The sequence below is a fragment of the Acanthochromis polyacanthus genome, chromosome 6, assembly GCF_021347895.1.
Source record: "Acanthochromis polyacanthus isolate Apoly-LR-REF ecotype Palm Island chromosome 6, KAUST_Apoly_ChrSc, whole genome shotgun sequence".
NCBI classification, from domain to species: Eukaryota; Metazoa; Chordata; class Actinopteri; family Pomacentridae; genus Acanthochromis; species Acanthochromis polyacanthus.
This window is the reverse complement of record NC_067118.1, coordinates 40,371,253-40,398,488: the sequence shown is the minus strand read 5'-3', so window position 1 is coordinate 40,398,488 and position 27,236 is coordinate 40,371,253. Positions and strand designations below refer to the sequence as shown.

The 27,236-nt window shown below is 40.3% G+C and overlaps 1 protein-coding gene across 2 annotated transcripts in view; it reads right to left on the bottom strand.

The window, feature by feature from the left end:
* The window catches only part of cntn3a.1 (contactin 3a, tandem duplicate 1), a 99,907-nt gene that overhangs the window by 58,898 nt on the left and 13,773 nt on the right, over window positions 1–27,236 (bottom strand). For both annotated transcript variants that reach the window (XM_022206595.2, XM_022206587.2), the window contains exons 3-5: window positions 21,632–21,764; window positions 18,143–18,318; window positions 7,978–8,073 (exon numbers count right to left, since the gene is read on the bottom strand). In XM_022206595.2, coding sequence (XP_022062287.1) covers window positions 7,978–8,073; window positions 18,143–18,318; window positions 21,632–21,764 — 405 coding nt within the window. The remainder of the gene's footprint in view (window positions 1–7,977; window positions 8,074–18,142; window positions 18,319–21,631; window positions 21,765–27,236) is intronic.

Genomic DNA, 27,236 nt, shown 5'->3' with positions numbered 1-27,236 from the left:
AATTATATTCTGTCACCCTTTATGAGAACATGTTTCTGACTTTTCCAACACTGTCAGAGTCCGTTTGTATGCCAGTCAGGATTTTTCTTTGTTTCAGTCACAGTGCTGCAAGTACTGTGCCATTATTTGTCTTTGCATATTCATGTATTTTCCTTCTTAATTTAATCTCTTTCCTTTTTTAATTCTCCATCCATGTCTGCCATTCTTATTAGGTAAAATGTATCTAACTTAAAATCAAGCTACATGTGTTACAATGTATCCGCAGCTTGATCCAGCACAAAGTAACCAATCCAATCAAGATAAGGAGAAGCTAAATGAGGACAAGAGCATGTTAAGTGTGTGGGTGTGAGCAGATAAGGATAAACGTGTGAGCATGTAAATAACTCCAGACGTGATATATCATTACCGTACCAGATATAACCAGTCAGGCCTTTCACATGTTAGGAAACTGGAGATGATTCATTTTACAGCACATCTCAGCATCTCCATCAGCACGGATAATCTACAGTGGCAGCTAAATCTAACAAAATGTTGTCAGAGAAATGGATCATTCCAAACACCGAGGCTAAGTCTCCAGAGAACTGTAATGATCCATCACAACAAGAAGCAAATAAAAGCAGTCTGCAGCCTACATTACTGGTAGTTGGACAAAAGCAGGCTCTGGTTCGGTTTATTTATTGTAAGGAAAAACAGCAGGGAAGCAAACTGACCCAGTTTGAATGAATTTGACCAAGAATAGCAATTATTCACCCAAATAACAACCACTGTTGACAGTTAGTCTGAGAGCTCTGATACTGAATATTGGATTTTGGAGATCTTTGTGTTACACTTCATTACAACAGATGTGCTGTTTTATATTTGATTGTGTTTATTTTTTTCTTCCTGACAGTTCTGAAAATTCATCAGAACAAGATGTATTTCTGTCTGCTAGAAATCTGCTTGAAGTCGGGGTTACTTAAATAGTACGATGAAATATTTATATTATCCGAATCTGAGGAAAATTTTGAAGAAAATCAAAGGAAGGGCTTTCATCTAAAACAGCTGGTATGTTGTGGCGCATTATTCCTGGTGTCATGTTACAAAAATAAACTTCTGCTTATGGGGTAACATGTAATATTAATAATTTAATCTTGCACGAAATCTATATGCCATTTTCCCCCAACTGAGCACAACTGAATGCATATTAAAGTGGCTGAGACGACACCATTTGTCACATATTTCTGAGTTCTCTCTTTATTCTGCAGCATTGCAAACACTACTTCACTACTGCTTATGTTAAGCATTGGATTTTATTTCACTGAATATGTCTAATTAAATCAAAGTAGAGGCAAACGTCGTGGAAGCTCAATTATTTATCTGATTTAACATGAGCTTGGGTTAAGAATAGCTTTTGTTTCTTCTCACCGTCTCATATGATTCTTGCTATACAGAACACTTTCTGCTTCCTGCTCTTGCAGGTGTTATCATCGATGTCATGGGTTAAACCAGGATAGAGGAACTGTTTTCAGCAAAGACTAAACACTGAAGGACATCTGTGAGGATGTGATGTGGATCTGAGGTGTCCTCAGCTCGCCTGTTTTCTCGACACTTTGTGACTCGTGTACTTCACATATGTCGGTGTATAAACACATTTTTTAAAGTATGATAAGTTCTCACATCCGTCTCTCAACAGGTTTCTAGACAAAACTTGCAATGGCCTTAGATAAAAAGCTTGGTTTACTGTGAGAACTGTCCTGATTAGAGAAGTCAAGTGAGGTCAAGTCATGGTTTTTTTTTTAATTGAGCAAACTTAAAACAACATGCACTGTATTAAAGTTAAAAAGATTATCTAAACATGTTGAGTCAAAGCAAACATTATTGTCAATATCTCTTCATGTGCAGTGCATGCAGAGAAAGTGTGAGAAAGTGTGTAAATTACAGATTAAGCATTAAAACCCTACAAAAGCTATACAAAATACGACAGTACTTTAGCTGACTGAATACATATTAAAGTTGAGATCACTCTGTTGTTAATTACAGACAAAAAGAGGAGTAAAGATACATCCAAAATCTAAAACTTGTTGCAAATTCACTCAATAAGTTTAGATATTAGGGTTAAGACCCTATAATGTTTTAGTGCTGTGGTTTTACATGAATAAGATACAGATTAGGAATCAAAACCCTTTAAAAATTATATAAAATACTTATTCAGCTGACTGAATGCAGATTAAGGCTGAGATCATACAATGTCATTAATTATAGAGACAAAAAGAGGAGTGAAACTAAATACTACCTTGTGCATAAAAATAAATCTAAAATTAGAACAATATTTTCAGGTAATGAGGAAGCTTTACTCCAATGACAGCAGCATTTATCAGGTGGACAGGTTCTCTGTGATGGTGCATGGCATCACTGTTCCTTCTTTAGAACAGGTAAAGACTTCATAAGGGACTGGAAGTGACAGATGTGGGCCACGTACAGTGGAGCAGTGTGGGCTACTGACAACAGCTCCTGCAGGACTCCAGTCCCAAATGATCAGTGTCATGTAGACGGAAAGTCCAACTGGGGAGTTTGGAGTTTATTTTAAAAAAAAAAAGACTTTACAGTTTCGAGAACAATTGACAGACAAGATGGACATGAATTATTGATGATGATTATTGAATAAAATCTATTTACATTTCCCTCAAGACGCCGACATCAACACCCAGATGCCCCGATGGTTTAGTCTGATTCAGACACATTGCGGCATGCGTCTCCGTAAACATCTGTAGTGTGATCAAACAAAGCAGCTGCAACAAAGTGCAACATGCGAGGCCGAGGGAATCTCCCAAATGTTATGAAAATGAGTTTACAAAGAGAGACGTTACATTTTTAATCCTAATTTAAAAGAAACGATGTCCCGGAATCCCCTCATTGCACGAGAACAGATGGAAAAGAATCCAGAAAGCCCTGCTGATTCAAACAGCTGCTAGGTGAGAGGACACAATACATCTCACCATCCATAACAAAGTAACGCAATAATAAAAAATCTAACAGAAAGAGCAACACAGCACACGTGGGAAGGAAACTAATTGAGATGATTCACAGGAGTTTCGGCACACCCACTGCAAGGTTCCTGACAGAGGTGAAGCTTCCAACGGCTGTTAATGTGGGAAAAAAAATGGATTCATCACCTGAAAATGGTTGTAAAGTTTGAAATGCAGGTGGGATGTTCACATTATGAGCCTTATGACCTCGGGACGACGTTATTCAACACTCCTGGTTCTTACTGGAGCTGAGCAGCAGCACTCTTCAATAATCCTTGAGGTTCGTGTATGTATCAAAATAGTGAAGTCAGAAACCTCTGCTGGCCTTTTTAAAAGAGAAAATGAAATACTTTTGATTCTTCTGTTATATAACACTGATGCACTTGTGCCGTACTGTGTGCGACTTTGTGTGGAAAAATGGGGATATTTGGAGTTAAAATGTATCTTCTGGGCTTCTTATACCTGCACACTTTGGTCAAATAATGTTTTAATGTATATTTTTCTGTTCTCAGTGTGCCAAAAATTCAAGATTGATTGTTCTCAGACAATAGATTAGAATGCATTAAATACATTAGAATAAATTATTTGAATTTGAATCAGAATATTACAAAAAAGAATGCATAACTGAAGTCACCAGAACAGATCAAATAAAGATAAAGATAATATAAAGGGTTAGCAACTGTGTTAGTATATGATTTACAAACACATATTCATACTCAATGAATAACTTATTAATGTGGTTACTACTCATTAGTTAAGTATATTCCGTGAGCCCATCTAAAGTGAGGACTATCTATGCTTTATAAAGTGTTTATAAATGACACAGAAGCAAAGATATACAAAGTGTCAGTTTTATTGGTCCCAAACAATACAAGCTCTTTTAAATACACACTTTAAACAAATACACTCTATAAAACAACCCTTTATAAAGTATTAACTGAGGTTATCAATGAGCAACAAAACATTTTTAACCGGATTTATTAAGCGCTTAGTAATGCATAATAAATGCCATACAGATCATGAATTCATGATTAATTAAGCACGTATAACTAATTAGTTACAAATGATGAGTTAACGATGAATTAAGCACTTTACTAATGTTTAACTAATGCTTAATAAGGTGTTAGTTGAACATTTAAAACTGTCTTCACTCATGCTTTGTAATGCATTACTAATGGTGAATTCATGATGAGTTCATGAGGATTTAAGGATTAACTAATGCTTAAATTATGCTGAACCAATGCTTAACTAATGCTTAATAGTGTATAGTTATTATAAAGTGTTACCCGAAGGTCTTATCGGGGCCGAAATTCACAATGGCGAACGTCTACGACAATGCGACCTCGCAAGACTTGATCGATATTTTTATGGATTAGGTGGTTTTTTAGGTGGGTTTTTTTTATTTAAAGGTATTTTATTAAACTTTATCAATACATAAAAACTCAGTTACCTTACTCCTCCTCACTTTTCTGACAAGTATTCACATAAAAGTGGGTCAAAGTTGATTGATTTCTGTCCCCTTCGACAGAAACATGCACAAATTCCGTCCTTTGTCAAAGCAATCACACAAAGGAAGCACTTTTCCAGGTGAAAATAGAAAAAAACAATCCATCACGCTTCTAGATGGAAACTTGACAGGATTTTGCATGGGCGACATCATCTTGACCAAAACAGTGCAGTTTTCTTGTGAATAATGAATAAAACTATTGAGTTTAAATTGTCGCCGCCAGGTTTTTCTAAATATTTTGGCCGAGTGTCGTGACAGTGCAGCTGCGGCCCAACACTCCACACAATGCTGCTGTTCAGCCGTCTGCTGGCTACAGTATGTGCTGGCATGTGGACGCCTTCCACCTGGGGACGTGTCTCTAAAAAAAAGACCCAGAAGCTATTACACTACAAGGCTGCCAAATGTAAGCATATGGCTCATTGTTCCAGCTTTTCTTGTCAACACAAGGTGAGATGTCTCATTATAACATGCACAGAACAAAGCACTACAAATGTGTGCCTTCTATTAGCTTTGCAAGTAACTGTGTGATAAAAACACCTCGTAGTTTTCTCCAGTTTCACACCGTAGCGACAAACGGATTAATGAACCAATGTTGACCTAAAAAACACCAAGCAACAATTTGTGCATGAAACAGCCAGCTGCCAAAGCTGCAGGACGGCATTCTTTCAGCTTGTTAGCTGCTACACAGTATCAAGCCTGTTTCTTATGTTTCCTTACCAACGACTTGTTGATATATTTCGCCCAGTTTAGCTGCACATTCAGAAGGGTTAGATGTGGATAATGTTGTTTGTGTAACAATTAACAGTGGAGGCTTGCAATTTTGCAATTTAAGAAAAGTAATAAATGATATAATATGTGGCCCATGTAATTTATTCTTAAGGTCTGCAGGTCAAAATAACTAGAATTTTAGATTTTTTTAATCAACCACTGGATGTTTTTGAAATTCCAGCCACAAAAAAATAGGACTTAACTCAACCTGGAAGTAAAACTTGACTTATTAGAGAATAAATTTCACTCAGGAACAGGGTCCAAAGGCAAAGATTGGGGGACCACTGATTGTAATTTTGCTTTTTGCAGCTCAAATGGTCACATCTGATGGTACTGCATGTTTCTACCACCTTCATTTCAAACATTCCTGATAAATAATAAATAGTGCGTACGCCTGGTTGAGCTCTACGTGATCTAATGTACAGAGCATATAGAGTGCGCGGTGGAATACCATGGAATAATAGATAACAGAGCCTCTGAACCAGGACCAGCATACTGACCACTTTTCAGTCTCAGGGTTGTTGACAGTTAAAGCGTGTTGTTGAAAACTCTCAGTGTCTGATCTAAGCATGGACGTGGCAGCAGCTGAACCCTGTTATTAAGCTGAATACTAAGCAACACGTCTCTGTGTGAGCATCACAGCCGGCCTTTCAGTGCTTTAAATTTCTGTCTTGATCTTCTTGATGATAAAAGGCTTTGTGCACCTTGGTTGATCTGATCTTTGTAATTCCAACAACAATGTTACCAAAGTCTGAGCCTCCTGTTGCTTTCGAACATCCCATAAATTTGCATCCTTCAGAAATGTAAAATTAAGAACAAGCCTTCGGGCCACTGGTCCCATTTAGCCCCTTCAGTCCAGCTGTGCTGCACATATATTACTGTAAAAAGCATATAAGGTTGGCGTAAAATATGAACTTAACTGCACTGGTACAACTTCAGAATTGAGAGCAGAATAGAACTTTGCCTGCTTGTAGGAAGAACTTTAAACATTTCAATTGAGAGAACAGTTTGCTGGAGGAACCTTTAATGGCTCAGAAAAGAGGTTCCTGGAACACCTAACACCTGTATTTACACTTTGCTTAATTTATTTTATTTTAAACATTTGTTTTATTGAAGAAGAAGAAGAAGAAGAAGAAGAAGAAGAAGAAGAAGATCATCCCCAGTTCGTGACCCGGCCTTCCTAGGTTTGCATGTTCTCTCTGTGCATGTGTGGGTTTTCTCTGAATACTTCGGCTTCCTCCCACAGTCCAAAAACATGCTGAGGTTAATTGGTAACTCTAAATTGTCGGTAGGTGTGAAAGTAAGTGTGACTATTTGTCTTTATATACGTAGCCCTGCGACAGACTGCCGGTGTACAGATGATGGATGGAGAATAATAATAATTGTCCATATTTAGGAACATCTACAAAATTGTCTAATCCATTTTTTTTCCTATTTTTGGGGTAAAAAATAAAAAATAAAACATCACCACCACAACAACAGCAACAGCAAGAAGAAGAAGATCGAAATGGAACGCCACAAAACAGTTCTTTGAAGAACCTGTCAGAGCGTGTACTGAATGTAGAATGTGTGTAAAGTCACATTGTTACACATTATGAGACAACTGTACTAAAACGAACTCAAAAGCAAATTTAGGTAGCAGATGTTAAGTTGTACCGACAGGCTACAGGTTCAGCTTGGCATCCTGTTATGTTCCTTTTTTCACAAGCAATGCAGTACATTGCTAATCTAATTGAGTTTTGCAAAAATTCGACATAACAAACCGGGACTGGAAAGGTGCAGAAACAGTGAAGTTTCTCAGTGAATTACTTGACACATACACATACTTTGATTCACACGTACAGCTGCCCTGCTTCCTTTTAAAAAAGAACCACTTGGTGTGATTTTGAGTTGCGAGTCGCATCTTGAAGACTTGAAGCGTGATTTGGACTCGGTTCAAAAATACTTAAGAGGAGCTCTGCCTGCTTGATTGCAATAACTAAACATGATATTAACAAATTGGCACGATCCCAACAAAAGTCATTAAAGGAACACGCACCAGACATATCAAAGGAGATTTAAGCAGGCGTATAATAGAGTGGACTTACTCCAAACCAGTCCTTTTTTTTAATAAAAACACTATCAGTGTAGACTTTACAACTAATCTTTAGATATAAAGACTGAAAACTGCACTCGCTCCCTGCTGTGTTCTGGTGTGTTACGCTGCATCCAGATTGTCTGACAGTGGAAAAATACATCCAGCTTCACTGGCAGAAAGCCCATCTGAAGAACCCTGTGTAGAAGTTAATAGCACTGGATGCTAACTCCCATTGATAATATCATGGATGCAAAGGGATGATGTGAAGCAAACAAAGCACCTTCAGAGAGAGGCTCTATTACTCAGCCTGGCAGGGCCCCAGTCACGGACAACCTCTCCAGTCTGCATGCCAAACTTTCTCCTCGCCCCCAGTGAAAATCAGACTGACAGGCCGGAGTGTCCCGAAGTAAAAATGACTCACTCCGCTGACTTCACCAACACAGAAAAACACAGCCAGGTGATTCGATCAGGAGAACACAAGCACGACTTTGTCCAGATAAAGTAGCAGATGAGGAATCAGGGATCTGATACCATGTCTTCATTTCTGCAGCACAAAGGCCAATGCAGCGAAGAGATGGAAATAAAAAAGCCTCCAAAAACTTCCAAGCAGACCATCTTACCTCCAGAGTGCGGGGGCGGGCCACATAGTAAGACCACTCCTTGACCTTCGCGAACCCTCACCGGACTTCTTCTCTGGGTCTTGAAATTCTCCAAGTCTGTTTACAGCAAGACAAAAGCAATAAAGCCAAAATAATCATTTCATTCCTCATAAAAGCCACGAGCACACAGCAACGCAAGCCCAAGCCCTGGTGTTGTTTACAGAGATAAAAAATGCATTACAAGTCATATCTGTGCTTGCGCAATAATTTCAGATCTAGTTAGAACTACAGCCACTGACCACAGTCTAATGGTGCGATACGATACACAACTTGTGCATGGTGCGTTTTGCAATGAAAAACTCAGACCTGGTGCTGTAAAGTCCTAAACACTTCTGACTGGAGCAGAAAGCAATTCTTCAAGTATAAGTCACACATGAGTGAATTTAATTGGAACAGCGTATTGTTATCACTTTCTGTGTTTCATCCACCGCACACAGACCGGCAACAATTAAATGACTAAGACTGAAACATCATTTGTATGGAGACCGATTGCTTGTTGACAACCTGCTGAGAGAAAGTAAATAGAGACGGCAATCCTCGAACACGTCGTCGCTTCTCGCCTGCCGTGGCTTTGGGAGATATCGCAGGCAGGCGCAGCTAAATATGCGGCTGCCATATAATGACATAATCAGGAGTGAATTCAAAAAACAGGGAGGAAGAAAGGCAAAACTGACACCTCCTGTATAAGAGCGCAGCAGGATGAGCCTCTGCATAATAAACACAGCACATGATCTTTGCAGACCTTGTGAGCAATGGAAAATTGCATCCAGCAGAACGGTATTAAATTATCATGAGTTCTTTTTTTCGATTTGGAGAAAAGCTCCTGTATGACTTGAGAAATTAATTAGCGGATCATTAAGTTCTTTTCATATCTGGTGCACACAGACAGATTGTGTGGGATGCTTCAGTGGCCAATTCGAAATCTATGGCTGAGCCTTGGGTAACAATCACATAAAGCCTCTCTGTGCATGAACACATTTAAATCCCCTGATAATCATGTAGCGTCGTGCTTAACTTTGTAAAACAGTATGCTTTTGATGTATTAGTGTTGTAAATCGCTGTAAAAATCCAAAACAGAGCAATTAAAGACTGCAGCTTTATTGAATCTCTTTGCTTTCACATCTAAATTTCAAACTGAACACAAATTGACGCTTTGAGACCATCACAATATCCAATATTCCTTAATAGCCTGAGCTGCAGGATATTAGTAAACCAGCAGTGGAAGTACTCAGAGAGGCTGAGAGAAAAATCATCTTTCTCTTGGCTGACACAAACATGCAAATTTCATCTTCTGTATCAGCTTTAATTTATTATTTTGAGACTTACTCTAGAATAAAAACTATGTAACTTGACAGCCTTGCTAACTCAAACCAAATATTGGGCGAACTGAAAATTAAATTATGTTCCTATATGGCAAGGGCACTGCAATATTTCAACATATACCCAACAAAATGACTTTCCTGTTTTTATTTTTATACAATAAAAGAATAACAAGGCTGAATATGTGTTGCAATGCTTCAATTTCCAATACTTGTTTTTCGTCATCAATAATTCAAAAAGACGCTAATAAATTATTGTGTTTCATATTTTTGGTATTAAATTTTGCAAATTTAATGAAAAACAAAACTAAGTGCAAGTTTGAGAGACAGTTTTTTTTTTCTCTTGGCTGATCCAATCTTGCAAATTTCTTCTTTTTAAAAAGTAAAAAATAAAAAAATAATCAGTTTATTTAATTATATTGAGACTTACTAGCAGAATAAAAACAATAAAACTTAAAAGAAAAACAAGACTGAAAGTATAAAGTCTTGCAATGCTTCATTTTCAAATATTTGTGTATCACTAATAATTAAAAAAAACACAAATAAATTTTTGAATCAAATTTTATAAATTTAATGAAATTAAAACTCTAAGTGTAAGATTGGGAGCCAAATTTCCTCTTTAAAAAACAAACAATCAGTTTACTTCATTATATTGAGACGTACCAGCAGATAAAACTGTATAACTTGACTGCCATGCTAACTCATACACCAACTTTTCACTGAATTGAATTAAATGAAAAGTTAATATAAAAAAAAGTCTAAGGTTTGAACCATGAAATTTGAACTTAAGACTCCAGCCATGCTAGCTCATAAACCAAATATTGCTCAAATTAGAATCTTGTTGATGCGACTAAATGAAAAGTTAACAGACTGTAAAAGTAATTAGGATTCGTCCTGGATAGAAAATCTAATCAGGCTTTTCCACAGCAGACATTTTGACTCCACAAAAGGTAAATCAGAGGTGATATTTTTGACAGTATTGCAGTAAATCGGAGCAGTGTGGCGGTGACCAGATCCCTGAAACTGAAGCAGCAAAATGGCTCTGCTTTTCCTCTGCTTGTCCCACTGGGACAGCTGCAGAGACATTTCACTATGAACTGAGGTCAACAGACAACTGTCATCCTCAGAACCATCACTAGAACATTTACAGTACATACGTTGGTGCTCAAATGTTGGGGTCACTTAGAAATGTCCTTATTTTTGAAAGAAGAGCAGTTTTTTTTTTTTTTAATGAAGATAGCATTAAACGAATGATAAATCCAGTGTAGACATTGTTCATGTGGTAAATGACTATTCTAGCTGGAAACGGCTGATTTTTAATGGAGTATCTACGTAGGGGTACAGAATGTAGCTGCAAGGGGACACAAGCCAGTGTCCTATTGTGCCGGTCCCAAGCCCGGATAAATACAGAGGGTTGTGTCAGGAAGGGCATCCAACGTAAAACTTTGGCCAAATCAAATATGCGAATCAAGAAGAGGATGCAGAAGACAGGGTTAGATGGAGGCAATTGATTCGCTGTGGCGACCCCTGAAGGGAAAAGCTGAAAGGAAAAGAAGAAGAAGATCTCCATAGGAGTACAGAGGAACATTTCCAGCAACCATCACTCCGGTGTTCTAATGCTACATTGTGTTAGCTAATGGCATTGAAAGGCTCATTGATGATTAGAAAACCCTTGTGTAATTAAATTAACACATGAATAAAAGTGTGAATTTTCATGGAAAACATGAAATTGTCTAGGTGGCACTATCGATGCTGTGGCAGGGTCACTACCTGCTGAGGTGAAACATCCCGCTCTGCTCCTTTCATTAAGTGTTTTCATTCACGTTTCAGATATTTCCCTTCTTGCCCTCGTCTGATTGCCTCTTCTGCCCCATTTAGCTTCCTCTGTACTCCCTGTTGTATTAGTTCCATGTGCTCTCCTCGCTCAGTGCCAGTTCGTCTTTGTACCCAGTGTCCAGTCTTCCAGCCTCATTTCCCCCCCAGTGAATAGTTTTCATGGTGTTTTTGATCTCTTCTAGTTTTTCCTGGACCTCGCCTTTGTTTTCTCTCAGCTGGATATTGTTCACCTGATCTTCCAACTGAGTGCAGCAAGTAAAGAGCTGTTTCTTATTTATCTTGAGTCTGCACAGTCGTGCTACTGAGTGTTCTTGTTGGGTGAGTCATCGACCATTACAGGGAGGTGATTCTAAATGATTTGATGTTTCGAATTGGTAGAGATATGAAATTATACACCATCTACAGTATGCTGTCTGTGTTCTGGCTGCAGGAACTGGTAGACAACCAACCATTTTGTTAGTACAGTATGAGAGTGTTGCAGTCAGACTGAACCATTTGTTCCAGAATGACATGCATGTGTTTGATTCTGCTCAAGCGATGTTCTTGAACAAGCTGAGCAAGCATGACACAGAGGCTCCCTGAGATCACAAAGATTCACAACAAGGACAAGAACTTTAACCAACTTTAAACGGGCCACATGATACAAACTCCAGTTTTTCATTGTTTTAGAACATAGTTATGGTTCATTTATGTTTCTACAACCCCACAAAATTTTAAAGACAATCATTCCCTTGTTTCTCTCCACAGATTAGAAGCTGAGTTCAGGTTTGCAGCCTGTTGCGATGTCACAGGAGGACAGTGTCTGACCCCAGCTGGCTCCTCACCCTCCTCGCCGCTGGCTAAACATAGCAGCTGCAGAGAGGTGTGACTGTGACTCTCTCCATCGACTTGTTAAGGAGTATGAGATGAAACCTTTTAAAGCAGGAGGCTGAGGAGGTGCAGGAGATGATTAGCAGATCTGTAGAGGCTGGTGGAGCAGCGATGTGGAGAGGGTCGAGAGGGTGCCTCAGTTATAAAGTGGGCAGGCTGGACAGAGAAAGTGTGACTTGCTGACTCTGTCGTTGCCTGAATAAATGGAAAGCCCTGTGTATTTCTGACTGATTCTCTGCATCATTTATATTTTCAAAGCCTGGTCAAGATCGTGCTGCCAGAACAGCTCTGACCCTTCGAATCATGCTCCTCTTGGGGACACCAGGATCATGGCAGCAGATCTTTTGGGTTTTGAGGGTTGTGGGGTGAAGGAGTTTAAGTATCTCGAGATCTTGTTCACGAGTGATGGAAAAATGGAGCGAGAGATGGACAGGCGGATTGGTGCGGCATCAGCAGTAATGCGGGCGTTGTACCGAACCGTCGTGGTGAAGAGGGAGCTGAGCCGTAAAGCGAAGCTCTCGATTTACCAGTCCATCTGCGTTCCAACCCTCACCTATGGTCATGAGCTTTGGGTGGTGACCGAAAGAACAAGATCGCGGATACAAGCGGTCAAAATGAGCTTCCTCCGTAGGGTGGCTGGACTCAGCCTTAGAGATAGGGTGAGGAGCTCAGATATCCGGAGGGAGCTCGGAGTAGAGCCGCTGCTCCTTCGCATCGAAAGGAGCCAGTTGAGGTGGTTCGGCCATCTGATTCGGATGCCTCCAGGGAGACTTCCTTTGGAGGTTTTCCGAGCTCGTCCGTCTGGGAGGAGACCCCGGGGTCGACCCAGAACTCGCTGGAGGGATTATATATCTCGTCTGGCCTGGGAACACCTCGGGATCCCCCAGGAAGAGCTGGAAAGCGTTGCTGGGAGGAGGGACGTCTGGAACGACCTGCTTCGCCTGCTGCCTCCGTGACCCGACCCTGGATAAGCGGAAGAAAATGGATGGATGGATGGACGGATGGATGGATGGATGGATGGATGGATGGATGGATGGATGGATGGATGGATGGATGGATGGATGGATGGATGGGTTGTGGGATGAGACCAGATTTGATAGAACTTGTTTGGTGAATTCTGTAGATGCTCTATCAGATTGGGTTCTTGGGAGTTTAGACACCTTACAGTCTTTGTCACAATTTGACAAAGGCAGCTGATTCTCCCAAGTAATGTCCTGCTGGGACACTTTGGGTTCTGTCAATCATGTGGAACTTGACACGTACCACCTACCTAAACACTGCTGTTGATCATGTATGCACCATAATGACCATGATGAAAGTGACCAAAACAATGTGCAAACATTGTCCAGCAATGGCTTGAGGAACATGACAAAAAGTTGGTGTTAACACACGCACAGTTCGACTGCTCAAAGTTCATCTTATGCTGTTTCAGGTATTTTATATGAACTAGTAGTCCATGTTGGAGTTAATGATACAAACACCAGTTAATGATTAAAAATAACCAACCGATCGTTTATCTATGACTGTTGATTAAATTCAGTCTGAAACGTTCAGAGAATCTGAGCTGTCAGACAGAAATTCACAGTTTCAGAGCTTCTAGAAGAGGGGAGGGAGGGTTTAGTGATTTTGGGGCTTCAGGCAAACTTTCTGTCTTGCTTTATTTTCACACTTTGGCAGAAGAAGTGCTCACACCTTTTATCTGAAACTATTAATGCTCCACGGTTTACATCCTGTCGAATCAATGTTCTGCATTCAGTTTTTTACCAACAAGTGAGAAGTGAAAGAAAGCAATTTAGAAAGAGAGAAAATCAAGCAAAATTAATCCTGCTCCTAATTTGCTACATTTTTTTCTCCTAAAACTCAACAAAAAGATCCAATTAGAGTACAAAAAAGAGCAGCAGACTGATAAAATCTTAACAATACCCATCTCTATAAGGGTCTTGGTGCCTGATACCGCAGACATTTTGGGGAGAAAAGGTTGTGCATTTCTTGAGATTGTAACAGCAGATTCATTTACTGTCAGTTCACCAGCTGCTCAAGTGAAGATTTTCTCAACTCAGGAAAAAACAACAACTCCTGAAAACACTGAAACTCTAATTAAACAGCACAATCGCCATATTCAACTCTTCTTATGGACTTTTTTCCGCAGCATGAGACATCTGGCCTAAAAAAGGTATGCAGGGAACACAAAGTTGGGTTTGAAAAACAGCACATTGAATAAGATATTTTATCATAATTACAAAATTACCATGCCCTTTCTTTCTATCGGCACCTTGAGCAACATACAGCATCAGACTGAACCAATTTCTGGGTTCACACATTTGAAAATATCAGAGCGGTTCAACTCACACTGGGAGTGAAGCCGTCCTGATCAATATTCCTTTGCTGTATAGTGGGGTGTAAATGAGCTAGACATACTAAAAGCCAGCAATGCCTGACAGGCCAAGCTGTTAGGCACCATGTGGATCATCTTATCAAGCCTATCGCAGTCCTGCACCTCCATGTGCTTCTGCGTGGCAGGGTTCAGGCTATTCTGAGTGCTTTCAGATCCATGAAATTGGATGTGAATTTGCATTTTTGGGCTAGCTCCTCCAATGTGACCGATCGTAATGAACGGGAGGCGGCTGTAGAGGAAATAAAATGAAGCTGGTCCGTTAGAATGTGAGCTAGAGGACAATGAAAACTTAACGTTTTATCCAGTAATTTAAAGGAAAAGCACAAAAATATTCAATATCTGACATAAAATAGTAATTTTTTTGGATAAATGTGAACCTACTTGTATAATCCATGCAAAAATAAAATCACAGCTGATGCTGGCAAGAGTTTTCTCAATAGTTTTCAGTTTCGCGATGAGTCAGAAAATGGCAGAGTTTCACCCAGTTTTAAAAAATAACAAAATGATGGAGGTGTGATGCAATGGCATGGAGTATTTTTGTGTTTTGCCAAATGATTGTTGGATCTCTCCTCATGTTTTCGTGTTATCTGCTTCGGAAACTAGATTTCAATCTCGTATTCTGTGTACTTGGGGAAAAAAACAAGTTAAATACTATTAATAACATTAATACTAGCAATAATAATGGACAAAACAAGCAAAATACTTGTAATAATATTAACACTAGCTATTATATTAAGAGAATATTTTGGATTTTGTTATTTTTAGAGAAAGAATGAGCACGTTTGAAAAATGTATATTGTTGAATTATGCTGACACAAAGCTGTGAGAATTTTTGTATGTGGCTATTTCTGAGAGCATTTATTTGCTTTTCAGGCCATTTTTTACGCAATAACTACCGAATTATGGAATGTACAAGCTACTGTGACTGTATTACAAAGCAATGCCGTGCAAATCTAATCTTATTGACTGCACACTGAGTACTAGAAGATGCTTTAGTGGAAATCACCAAAAAGTTATAATCAACAAGTTGCCACATGTTGTAACCATGAAGCTCCACATAAAACTGAATGATTGCGATGAACATTACGGTGAAAAGTCATCATCTTCTCACATCTCTGCCTGCATCTCGTCTTCCTCCTCTGTTCTCGGAGCAGCATCATGCAGTGAAGCGCTAACAGTGAGTGACACATGACATTTGAGGAGCGATAAACGTCAATGGGGCTGGATTCTTACTGCCGGTGTTTCCCGACGATCACAACACCGTGAAATGCCCCTTAAAGCATTAACTGAGACTCAGATTGAACACCTAGAACCACAGTGTTGACGAGAAACTCCACAGATGTTCTCCAGCTCAAAACGGGCTTGTTTTTCACCCGAGTCAAAAGAGATGAATAAGGAGCACGGCGCTGATTGAAGTGAGGGAAGCAAAGAAAACAAAAAGAATATAGAAACCTAGCAAAAGTAAATGCACAGACGAGGCAGAAAGGTCAGATGAAGCCAGTAAGAAACAAAAAGGATGTTATATGCAATTACAGGGCTGAATTTGAGAAGAAATCACGAATGCCAAGACAAGGGGAAGGCACATCCTGTATTGCTATCAAAAATACAGCAATTTCACCCTTCATTAGACACTGTGTTAGCCTGGTGGATCTATAAGCAGCACAGAACTCTAGGCTGGTGCACGTTCCTTCTTCAGGACAGGCATCTAATACAATTTGCCTCTACGGCAGGCCTCGCAATCTGTTGTATAATGTTGCATCTCAGGGAAAATCCTTTCACTTACACATAAAAAAAAAAAATCCAGAAGGGGATTAGGAAACTCAATCTGGCTCGATGACCGACTAGATTATTCCTTCCAGCACTTCCCAGCAAGCGAGCAGAACCTTTTTAAACATGTAAGTGCGTATTGTCAACGGGATCAAGAACCTTTATACTTTTAGAGGTTTAAGCTTGCACCAGATGGTAACAAACTGTTATATCATCCATGTTTTAGAGGATTAAAAATGCAGGCTCTCTTAATTCTTACACATCGCATCCATGCAATACACATTTGATGATATGGGACATCATTAGAGGAAACTTTGATCTTACTCACCATCAGCAAGGACTTCAACTGCCAATTATAGATTATGTTGTTAAGAAAGTACAAAAATGCTTTGAATAATCTCCATTCCACATTTGTTTCAGCAGTAGGGGATAAAAGCGTTGGTTTTATGTAACCAGACCTGATTAGATTTACAACTAAGTGTTATAGCGGGTCCTTATATTCACTTCATTAATGGCTTTCACCTTGGTCTTTGTCTCAAAGAGTTATTACAAGAGAGGTGCAGGCCTCTTGGTGTTTGAAAAGGCATATTTAGCTACTCTGAGTCAGAGTCTCTTACAAATGACATGATACTGACTCTCATAACAGACTGCTCCGCCGTGAATTATTCCCTTGACCCGAGACCCGCTCAATCACGCAGCACACTTAATTAAGTTAAACCAGGACCAATAAATAAGATGTATGACACATCAGCACTGATGGTTGTTCTCATCCGTTGACAAAAGCGGCAGCTCCCGGGTCAGGCCCGGGCGACGGATGAGACCAATCACAATGACGTACAGCTTAGGACAGGCCTCAAAAAAACTGATAGGAAATGTGAATATGATCAACGGCCCGTTGGCAAGTGAGGACACAGATTTGCTCTATATGTGGAAGATTTAACGCCGCTTTGTGACAAAGAAGCACCAAATAGTGGCGAGATGGATATCTCTGGCACTCTCCCGCCAAGGATCATCACTGCGTCTACTATGGCAGAGAAACAGACATCAGAATTCAATCTAGCTGCACCATCTGTTCACAGATATCAGGGCTGTCATTTGATATGGGCTGCCCATCAAGAGTGGAGGCCTCAAGTTCACCTTGCCATCAGAGATGCCTTCGACTGTGGTCTTATAAAATGTGATGGATGAAGGCTGTAAAGCATCAACTATACGGGATGTGCCAAGGCCCACCACACAATCACACCGTCTTCATCACAGAGGTGTGAGAAGTTTAGAAGCGGCAGGTAGAGTAAACACCAGCACTGCAGCTTTAATCGGGGAGGAAGAATTAAAACGGAACACAGCAGGAACATGGATGGCTCATTTGTGTTTTTTCTCTTTAATAACTTTAACAGTATCTGAAAGAAGATCAGGTCTGACAACAAACAGCTTCCAGAGAGTCTTAGTGGGTCATTATACTCTCAGTGAACCGCAGTGTCTGATGTTCAATGAAGCTTTATCTTTGTGAGTCAAACAGACTGAACCGCACTCAAAGTGTAACTGAAATGAACCTAAGTGAGGAGAAATAATAAAACTGGAAAGAACACAAACTGTTCAAGATGATAAAATGAAACCACAGAATTACCGCTACTACTTATTATCTATAAAAATGGGATTTGAAATAAAACACGTAACCTGTAGCTGTGTTTGATTCAGACATGCACTCCTACAACAGTCTATATGATCTTTTTTCATTCCATGGCAGCTTGAGACACAAAATTCTACGTAGAGATGAGGAGCAGAATGTAGAATCTAACTCCACACCCCCAGATTTTTTCATTTACTAACGTGTAGTCTTTAGATCTGAGCCATCTGGAGCCATTTGTGGCCTCAATACCTGTAAACACACGCTAATGAGCAACATTTTTGAAGTTCAGCGTTAGATATAATATCAACTTACACGCAACATGCAGACTGGCCTCTCTGCTGACGATGGTGCCAAAAGAGTTGGATGCCAGACACTGATAGATGCCAACATCCTCCTCTTTATTCAGATGGCTGATGCGTAAGTTTCCTCCCATGAGAGAGTAGCGTGACCCCGGTCTGGGCAGGATCAAAGAGTCATTTAGCTTCCACCTGCGAACGCAAGCACACGACACAACCGATAAGCTCATCAAACCTTTAACAATGGTTTCAGTGTCCGCAAAAGTGATGTTGATGCAAAAACAGCCACAGCCACGGGCATGAATTCAAATCATGTAAGGAAGAAACTACAGCAGCAGACATTCATTAGCTGGAATCCAGGGAGTAAAAGACATGTTAACTTAAAATCAAAATTTATGTGTGCTAGAAATGGTTAAAAAGGGAAAATAATCATCAGATTTTCAACTTTCTGACAGTCCTTAACCAGAAAAATCATCTAAATCCAAGCTAACCAAGTGCTGTGTGTATTGATTTCTACTTTTTTTCAGTTTTTGCAAGATAAATAATTAATAAAATTCAATGTGTGTGTCGATTCGTGGCGTTACGCCTCCATCATACGGCGCAGAATACATTTTTGAGTTCTCTCTCTCCTTCCAGCCACGGTTGTTTTGCTTCCATAGAGGTGCAGAACTTCATACTTTAGTGAAAAATGACCCTAACAATGAGTAAAAACTGCAGCGGGGGCAAAACAAAAAACGCCCAGAAACTAATTAGGGTTCAGAGGATTTCGAGAAATAATTGATGTGTGCTGCAGAAAAACCTGAAAGAACGTGAAATTAAAGGCAGTCAGCAACAGTTATTTCAACAGCTGTTCATTTCTATTTAAGCCTTCATCACAAATCCAAACTCCATACTTTTCTCTGACATTTCTTTATCCGCCTATTCGTCCATCAACCACAACCCCATCTTACAAAAACTCAAAGCTTCCCCTTTAATCACAGTGATTATGAGTCAGGGAGGCCGATTACTGCTTAAACAAAACGGCCACACAAAGCGCAGGATAACAGTGCTTTTTGATTAAACCTTTTGTTTTGACTCCAGCAAGTGTGTGTGTGTGTGTGTGTGTGTGTGTGTGTGTGTGTGTGTGTGTGTGTGTGTGTGTGTGTGTGTGTGTGTGTGTGTGTGTGTGTGTGTGTGTGTGTGTGTGTGTGTGTGTGTGTGTGTGTGTGCGTATGTGTGTGTTAAGGACGAACAGACTTGCCAGCAATCAACTTTTAACTGTAAGATCGCTTTGTGACTTGATTTGATTTCTTTTGCATAATTAAGGCTTATGTAGGAGGAAAACCTGCTGCGTTGATGATGCGGCACGCAACCATAACCTTCTAAATAATTCTGAAAACCACAAGGCTGAGTTTTCTATTAACACTTTCCTGTTAAAGTTTTTACAACAACAACAGTTGCAAAGGATTAAACTCCTCCAATTTGTTGTGCAGAAAGTTTCCTATTGTACTCGCATACATTTATTCAAGTCGGCGGGTCCTTGAAGTTGTTTGCATTGCACTTAGTTTACAAATGGCGCTTTGGTTCTCAAACCGAGTCAAATGGAGAAAATGAAAAAATCGAGGGGGCGAAAAAAAATTAAAGCGTAAACACTGCCTAACAAGAGAAAAGCTAAAAGGTGAGTGTCAGGAAGCAGCTCTTCAGTGAAATAAGACAGAATTACAGCAGGCCGAACATTAGCTCCTCTGTCTTGATTAGATTTTCACAGCCCTTGAGAAACAGAAAGGCTTGAGGTTTCTATTTCTGACTTTTCTTGCTCCTTTTTCAGCAGGGAAGGATTTAGACAAAAGAGAGTGGGAGGCAGGGTTGAAGAAGGGAGGGCATAAAGAGGGGGGGGGGGGGGGGGGGGGGACACATGCAGCAGAGCGGTGCTCAACAGCAGATCGGCTGATTGGATTGATTTAGTGATTTGGTGTTGCAGCTGGAACTGGTCCAGCAGCTCCAGATGAGACAAATCAAGAGGCCACGGCGACAACTCGGAGAGGGGGGCTCTGTGTGGCATCGTCGGGTAGTCTGAGACAGATTAATTTGTCCTTGGTGCCCCTGAAACAGACCTGCCTATATCTGCATCTGTGAAGAGCTGCTCGGCATATGGTGTCCCGCTGCAAAACGGCCCAAAACTCTTTCTAAAAAATCCATAGCTGGCATAAAAAAAAAACAACCCTGATTTAAGAACACCGCAATACGTCCATCTAACTATCAGTCCCTTTATCAAAAGTGATAAAAAGTATGATATCATAACAGCTTGTCATCAATCTGAAAATCACTTCTTAATGTGAGATATCAACTACCACAGTTGTTGGCACTTGCTGTAATTAAAGAGCTAATTAAAATTAAATTTCATTTCATATGGAGCCGGGCATTGCTCTCGGAGCTTGAACTCGGAAGGGCAGAACAATTTGCACATCTGAACCCCTAAACCGCTTTTCATTAAAAAAGTCCGACTATCCAGACAGTGAAAAAGTGACCGATTGCTTATTAAGTATTCCAGCCGATCCGAGTGATAAGATCTTGTCCATTCATTTCAATTTGTGCCCATTAGGCATAACACCAAGGATCTTCAAGCTACATTACCGGCCACATATGCTGATGTTGTGAGGGATCGTTTCAACCTATTACACATTAAATGCTCGGTTTTGCGATTTGCATTTAATTACGCTGACAGGAGTACAACAGCTACGCGGGCCCATTTGATAGATTGTAAATTAATAGCTTATGTGCTTGGTGCACTTTAAAGCAAATCATTGTTTGTCATTTGTTTTAATTTGTCATCATCTTGGCGGCAAAGGGAATGGGCGTCAATCTGTTTCTAGCACAATCGCTGGGGGACAGTTGAGACACACAGGACCGGTTTACTGAACAAGGACAACTGGCAGCCACTATTTCCCTGCACCTCAGTCCATCATCCGATTTGTGTCGTGTTCATCATGTAGCAATAACCTCCAAGTCAGATGCCCTGTAGCAATGCTGGTGCTGCCTTTAGCAGCAGACGGCCCCAAGTAAAACTTCTAAAACATCATTTCTGGCATGTGAAATACACTCCACTGGTGTTTTCCTTCATCACTCAATCTCTGTCATGAAAACGGATTGTTTTCGGTGCATGATTCTCTTGGGTCATTTGATCTTTTCGCTGCTCGGTGATACTGATGACAGGAAGCTCTGGAAGTGAATTCTGCAGATCAATGTCCGGCCACCAGTGAAAATATACAATCCGCAGACAACTGAGGCCAATTAATTAATCATTCTCGAATTAACCATGACTGACAGTGAACCTAAGCATGGCGGGCAGTAAGCAGCAGCGAGCCATAAAGGTCTGCAAATCCACAGTTTTCCCTGGGCGGTAAATCCGGTCTCACTCAGGTTTTTTTAATGCTAATGTTGCACTGTAAAGCTCTGGGGTTTTACCTGGAGGTTTAGTGTAACAAAACACTGAAATGTGTGCATAAAGCATGTCTGCAGGCGTTACCTGTAGAAGGGTGGCGGGTGTCCCTGGGCCTCGCAGCTGAACACCACCTCTCTGCGGTTCTCGCCGGGCTGAATGGGAAACACCACACTGCCTGGCTGTTTGGTGAACACAGGCCTCAGCAGGACTCCGCTTCCTGGGTGGAGAACCAACAAAACGGCATCAGCTTTGATGTTCTGGTGAGCCTGAAACCCACTTTTAACAATTTTTTTTTCCTGCTGGCAAGCAAATATTGGAGGCTTCCAGAGAAGAGAAGATACACAGCAGAAGGGTGAATCACCATATATCTCTGTTTAGCATGGATCCGTGTGGCATGTGAGCACAAGCCATGAGCGTATTTCACATTAGTCATAAAAAAACCTCACTAGATCCCCGAGGCACCGCATAATCAGCTGGTAACCTTCATAAAACTTTAATGCAAACATCTGAATGTACAGACTTGTCAATGCTGCCACCTCACTTCAGCAAAAATTTAATCTAAACCCTTCAGACTTATCACCACCTTCCCAGGGGATGTTGGCCAATAAAAAATGTGAAATAAAACGCCATAGCAAACACCGAGAGGTCTCGTTTTAAATCTGTCCCTGTCATTTGGCCCATCAAACTGTTGCCCAAATACCAAAGATGGGAGACTGGAAACACCTCAGAGAGACCGGTTTGAGTCTTTTGGTTTGTTTTTCTTGTGAGCAGATGGAAGGCAAATTGCTATCATTTCAAATTTCATACTAAATACAGCTTATTTTCTTGACATAAATGAATAAATCACAGGTACTGCTTGCAAATCAGTGTGAATTCCACTTTTACAGTATTACATATACATGCACTGTGTCTATATACCGACTTTTACTAGCATAATTATACGTATATCTATTAGCAGGTGGTTAGCACTGTCGCCTTGCAGCTAGCAGATCCCTGACTCGCCTGGGCCTGGGATCTTTCTGCGTGAAGTTTGCATGTTCTCCCTGTGCATGCGTGTGTTTTCTCTGAGTACTCCGGCTTCCTCCCACAGTCCAAAAATATGCTGAGGTTAATTGAGTACTCTAAATTGTCCGTAGGTGTGAATGTGAGTGTGATTGTGTGTCTGTATATGTAGCCCTGTGACAGACTGGTGACCTGTCCAGGGTGTCCCCTGCCCTCACCCGAGTCAGCTGGGATAGACTCCAGCACCCCCCGTGACCCTAGTGAGGATAAAGCGGTGTATAGAGGATGGATGTATGTGTATGTTGTCTCTGTAGATTCCTTGAGTAGTATTATAGATTCATTGTCTTTGAACAAAAGAAAAACAAAAAATGTGAAACCAGGAACAACAAAGCAGCACGTCTAATTTGACATTCATTTCCTGGTTAATTACAAAGTTACCATACCGAATGCATGTTGCGCAGCCACGACCGAGTAAGGACCCAAGGGATAGTCAACACTTCATTACAATAAACATGTCTTTCTGAGATGGAAGGGGGAATTCATTTGGATTTGTCAGAATGCATTTGCATTTCTGCAAAGCCACACAAGCAGGAACATTGTGCAGGTAGGGTAGCTGCTCTGTATAGGAGGCAGGTATCATTTTTGGGTTCTCTGGAGTCCAGGAGCACAGATTTATCCTCAAGACTCAAAATAACTCTCTGAAAGATTGGAGATGTTTGACAAGAGACCTTGTACACTGATTGTTCTTCTCCACAAGGATAAACCCTCTCCGAAAGCTACACGGAATAAAAGGCCGCCTAATTATAATCTCGGTTACGTGAAGCGTGTCCCTTGAAGCAGCAATGAGAGATGATTGATTACCAGAAGACTCTTCCATTACAGTCCACAATAAATACATCTTTACACTTGTTGTACACAAACCTGGGAGGATGACAAAGCCTGTGGCAAACATGAGATTAATCACTATGCCTTGTCACATATATTGTTATATTTATAGATAAAATACATACTTATACATCTATAAATACATACATTTATACTTAAAGTTCTTTGGTTCTGGTATAGTTTAACCTTCTAGATATGTTTCCCTACTAATATAAGTAATCCTGCATGCACTGCAATTCAGAGTTTGTATTTTCCTGTTATGTAGTATACAGTTCATTAATTATGCATGCGATAGATTACCACAGAGTATAATGAAGAAAAACCTGATGATGCTAAATAAAAAAAACACTTACAGTCAACAAAGCCAAGACATTCATTCATATATTTGTACTTACACTGGGCTGTGCATATGGAAACGTTAATGCACCCTGTGAGTGAGGCGATCACTGCAATAAAGGTTATTATATTACAATAAGGATCGGTTAATATAATTTTTATTGCTATTCTCATAATTAACTGCTCTGTTATTTAAGTTTGTTAAATGCAGCCCTTTCTTATAAATTAAAGACTCATATTAGGAGTGGAGAAACTGGAGTGAGGAAAAAAATAACTCCCCTAGCTTCTGCTCATCTTATTTTCATGACCTCCTGATTAAGAATGTGAACAAATTTGAGCGCAGCGAGTGATTCATGGTGCTTTTTAACGTGCCGGACCGCATATTTATCGCTTAAATAACAAACAACCACTCAACAGAAGAAGTGGAATTACCCTTACTGCAGCTACAGTGAGGTTAAAGGCTAAAAAATGTTTTTACACAAGTGTATTACACCTTTTATCAATTCCTAAGTGGACAGGAGTGCATAAATCTAACGTAACACACGTGTAATGGGAAATTAATCGACACGGATATTTGGTTGTGGTGTGCAGTCTCAGGTACGGCGGTGCTAAACTGACCTGATCTTTGCCAGTGCCATGGCAACTGTTATTATAAGGGCAAAAAAAAAAGAAAAAAAAAGAGTGTGAATAATGAGAAAGGATTGAGCTCCAGGGGCTGTGCCTGGGGGCTCGGTTCAAACTGATGCAAACTCTCTGAAACTGTTACATTGCCCTAACGGGAATGAAAGTAAGATGCAGAATAATTTTAGGTTTGCTTTCTGGTAATCAAACATTGAAATGCTACGCCCATACACCGGTTGGGAATCCACAGGCCCAAGATTTCGACAAATTTCTCTTTCCTAAGAAATTCTGGTGCCTCAAAAAGACAATGTGTGCACACTGGAGGGACATCTGGCCAATAGGGGAAGTTTGAATTTTAGCTCTGGCACTCATGAATTCTTACCGCTTTCACGATATGGAGAGGAATCAAGAATTCATGTTGCGAGCAGAGTGTCATCTGACGGCGGGTCAAGCACCGAGCGAAGTGATGAACGCTCTCTATCAGAGAAGTGCACTGATCCAGAATCCTAACAGGAAGCCGACTGCACAATGCCGCGGGCAGAGATGGAGGTCATTATGAAAGGGTGTTTAAAAAAAAAAAAACAGGCCGCCTCTCCTCATATCTGTCACCTGCTGCCAGATGGTGATATGCGCATGTTTTCTAAGGCCCCCTCCGACAGCACAATACTCAGCATCGCGGCACAAGTGGAAGGCAGAGGGAGCTGTTTTAGAGGCTGAAATAAAAACTAATCTCAAATTCAATACTAGCTGACAGCAAATGAATTCCTCCAGCTTACCTCAGCATGAATAAACAGGCACACGGGGAGTCGGCTGTGGGGGAGGTATCGGTCGTTTGTGAGGCCCCAAATCCATTCGTTTCAGCTCAGGGTTTTATGCATCAAATAAAAAAAAGCCAATCTTGCTTTTTAAAGCATCTTCCCCCTCTGTCCAGGCCGATAAGGTGCACCTTTAAGGTGTCTCATTCAGGGGGCAGCAAATGTTACTCCAGAGCAGATGGAAGATTTGGGATGTCTCGGGGCAAAGTGGAGGTGTGATCACATCTCGTCTACATGCTGCAGAAATACGTCGGATTAGATTTTTAGCGCCCTTGATAAACAGAAACACTTGACTGTAAATAATGAAACACTTGATAATCCAGAAATAGTGAAAAGACTGCAGGATTCTCTCTGAAGGGGTAGAAAGCAGCTTAAAAGAGAAATAACCAAACTAATAAAAATGCACCACACCATATTTTGCTGCTGTGACAATCAGCTAGCATCTACTGTACTGTAATACAGACTGGCTAATTAACTTGATCACATTTTCAGCTACTGAGAGGAGAAGAATGTGTCACATTCTCACCCAATATCCCACCAATGTGACACCGTTCTCCAGCTAATCACAGGTAGTGCATCTGAAATGCAATAACAGCCCTAGTATCAGGTGTATCCAACGCCATGTTCACTGGGGGAAACGCAGAATTGATTAGGTCCATATGTCAGAAAATAGCAAATTAAAGCCATTTTTTTCATTGTTGTTCTACTCTGTATTGAATGTCTACATAAATCCAGGAACATATTGCTTCTGAGAAGACCATTTATCATGTAATTGTAGTAATATCAGCACCCCTGTCTCCTCAGCATTGGCTAGAAGGCTATTTGTCACTCAGCAGATGCAATGATGTGCACTAATGGAAACATTTATCATGTTTTAAAGCTTTACTATCAGGTTTTTAATCACAGGTACTTACAGACAGGCGGATTCGACAATTACTGGTTTTTATTTTTGACAATGTATGGAGGAGAGCTGAGCAGTCACTTCAAAAAATGTTGTTTGAAATAATGGAAACTGCTAAAGTTGAAATTGAAAATATACATTATCTGGCCAGCAGTGTTGAAGCTTCATGCTGACCAACTTGTGCGACACTCAGTTTTCACCAAATCACTCAGAATAGGTGCGGATTTCTTTTCTTAGCAAATATTTCTTACTTCCTGCACCACAAATCTCATAAACAGTGCTAACAATGTGGGAAACAGAATCAAAATACTTTTCATATTCATCAGGACTTGCTAATTAAACTACTGTACGTGCGACGAGAAATTAGTGGTGGAGAGTTTCATACTTTCTGCTGATTATCAGTCTGTGCTAACTGCTACGTCTTGGCTTCTGTGTGAGACGATATAAACAAAAGGTTCCCGTTAATCAACAGTAAAGTTGAGAGGCTGGTAATTTCTACACAGCAATGGAAGCTCTAAGCGGTGCAAGTGTCCCGTCACACATATACATCGCTGTTTAATTGATGCTGATGTATTTACAAGAAATAATACACAGTTCAGATGAACTACCATCACAGCCACACTGTGAATACAAAGGCAATTAAATTGGATGATTTTTCATTCCTGCACGAAGCAAAAAATTAAAAAAAATACAGCCGCTATGGGGGGCAGATTCATGTACACAACACTTCAAAGCAACAATGAAATCCTTGCTTAAGGATTCCTAAAAGGGTTGTCCATGTTCAGATGAATCAATGAGATAAGTCGATATTTGAAACTCAACTCTGGGATACATAAACAGGCATGCAGAGCAAAGTAGGAGCAGATTATGATGCTGGCCATTTAGCATCACTGAGCCTGATTTAAGAGAACAGAGGTGTGGATGAAATTAGACGCGTTCTGCTTTATGTAGGGCAACTGCCGTCTCTGTTATAATTAAGGAAAGGTTCACATTTTTAAAGTCTGTCTCAAAACTGTACTTTCAGAAGCGATTAAAACAGTTTTTGGTCACTGTAATAATTTCTCTTGTTCATTCCGTCTGTGAAGAGATCTGCTTTAAGTGTCAAAGTAAGGGAGAAGGGATGAAATGC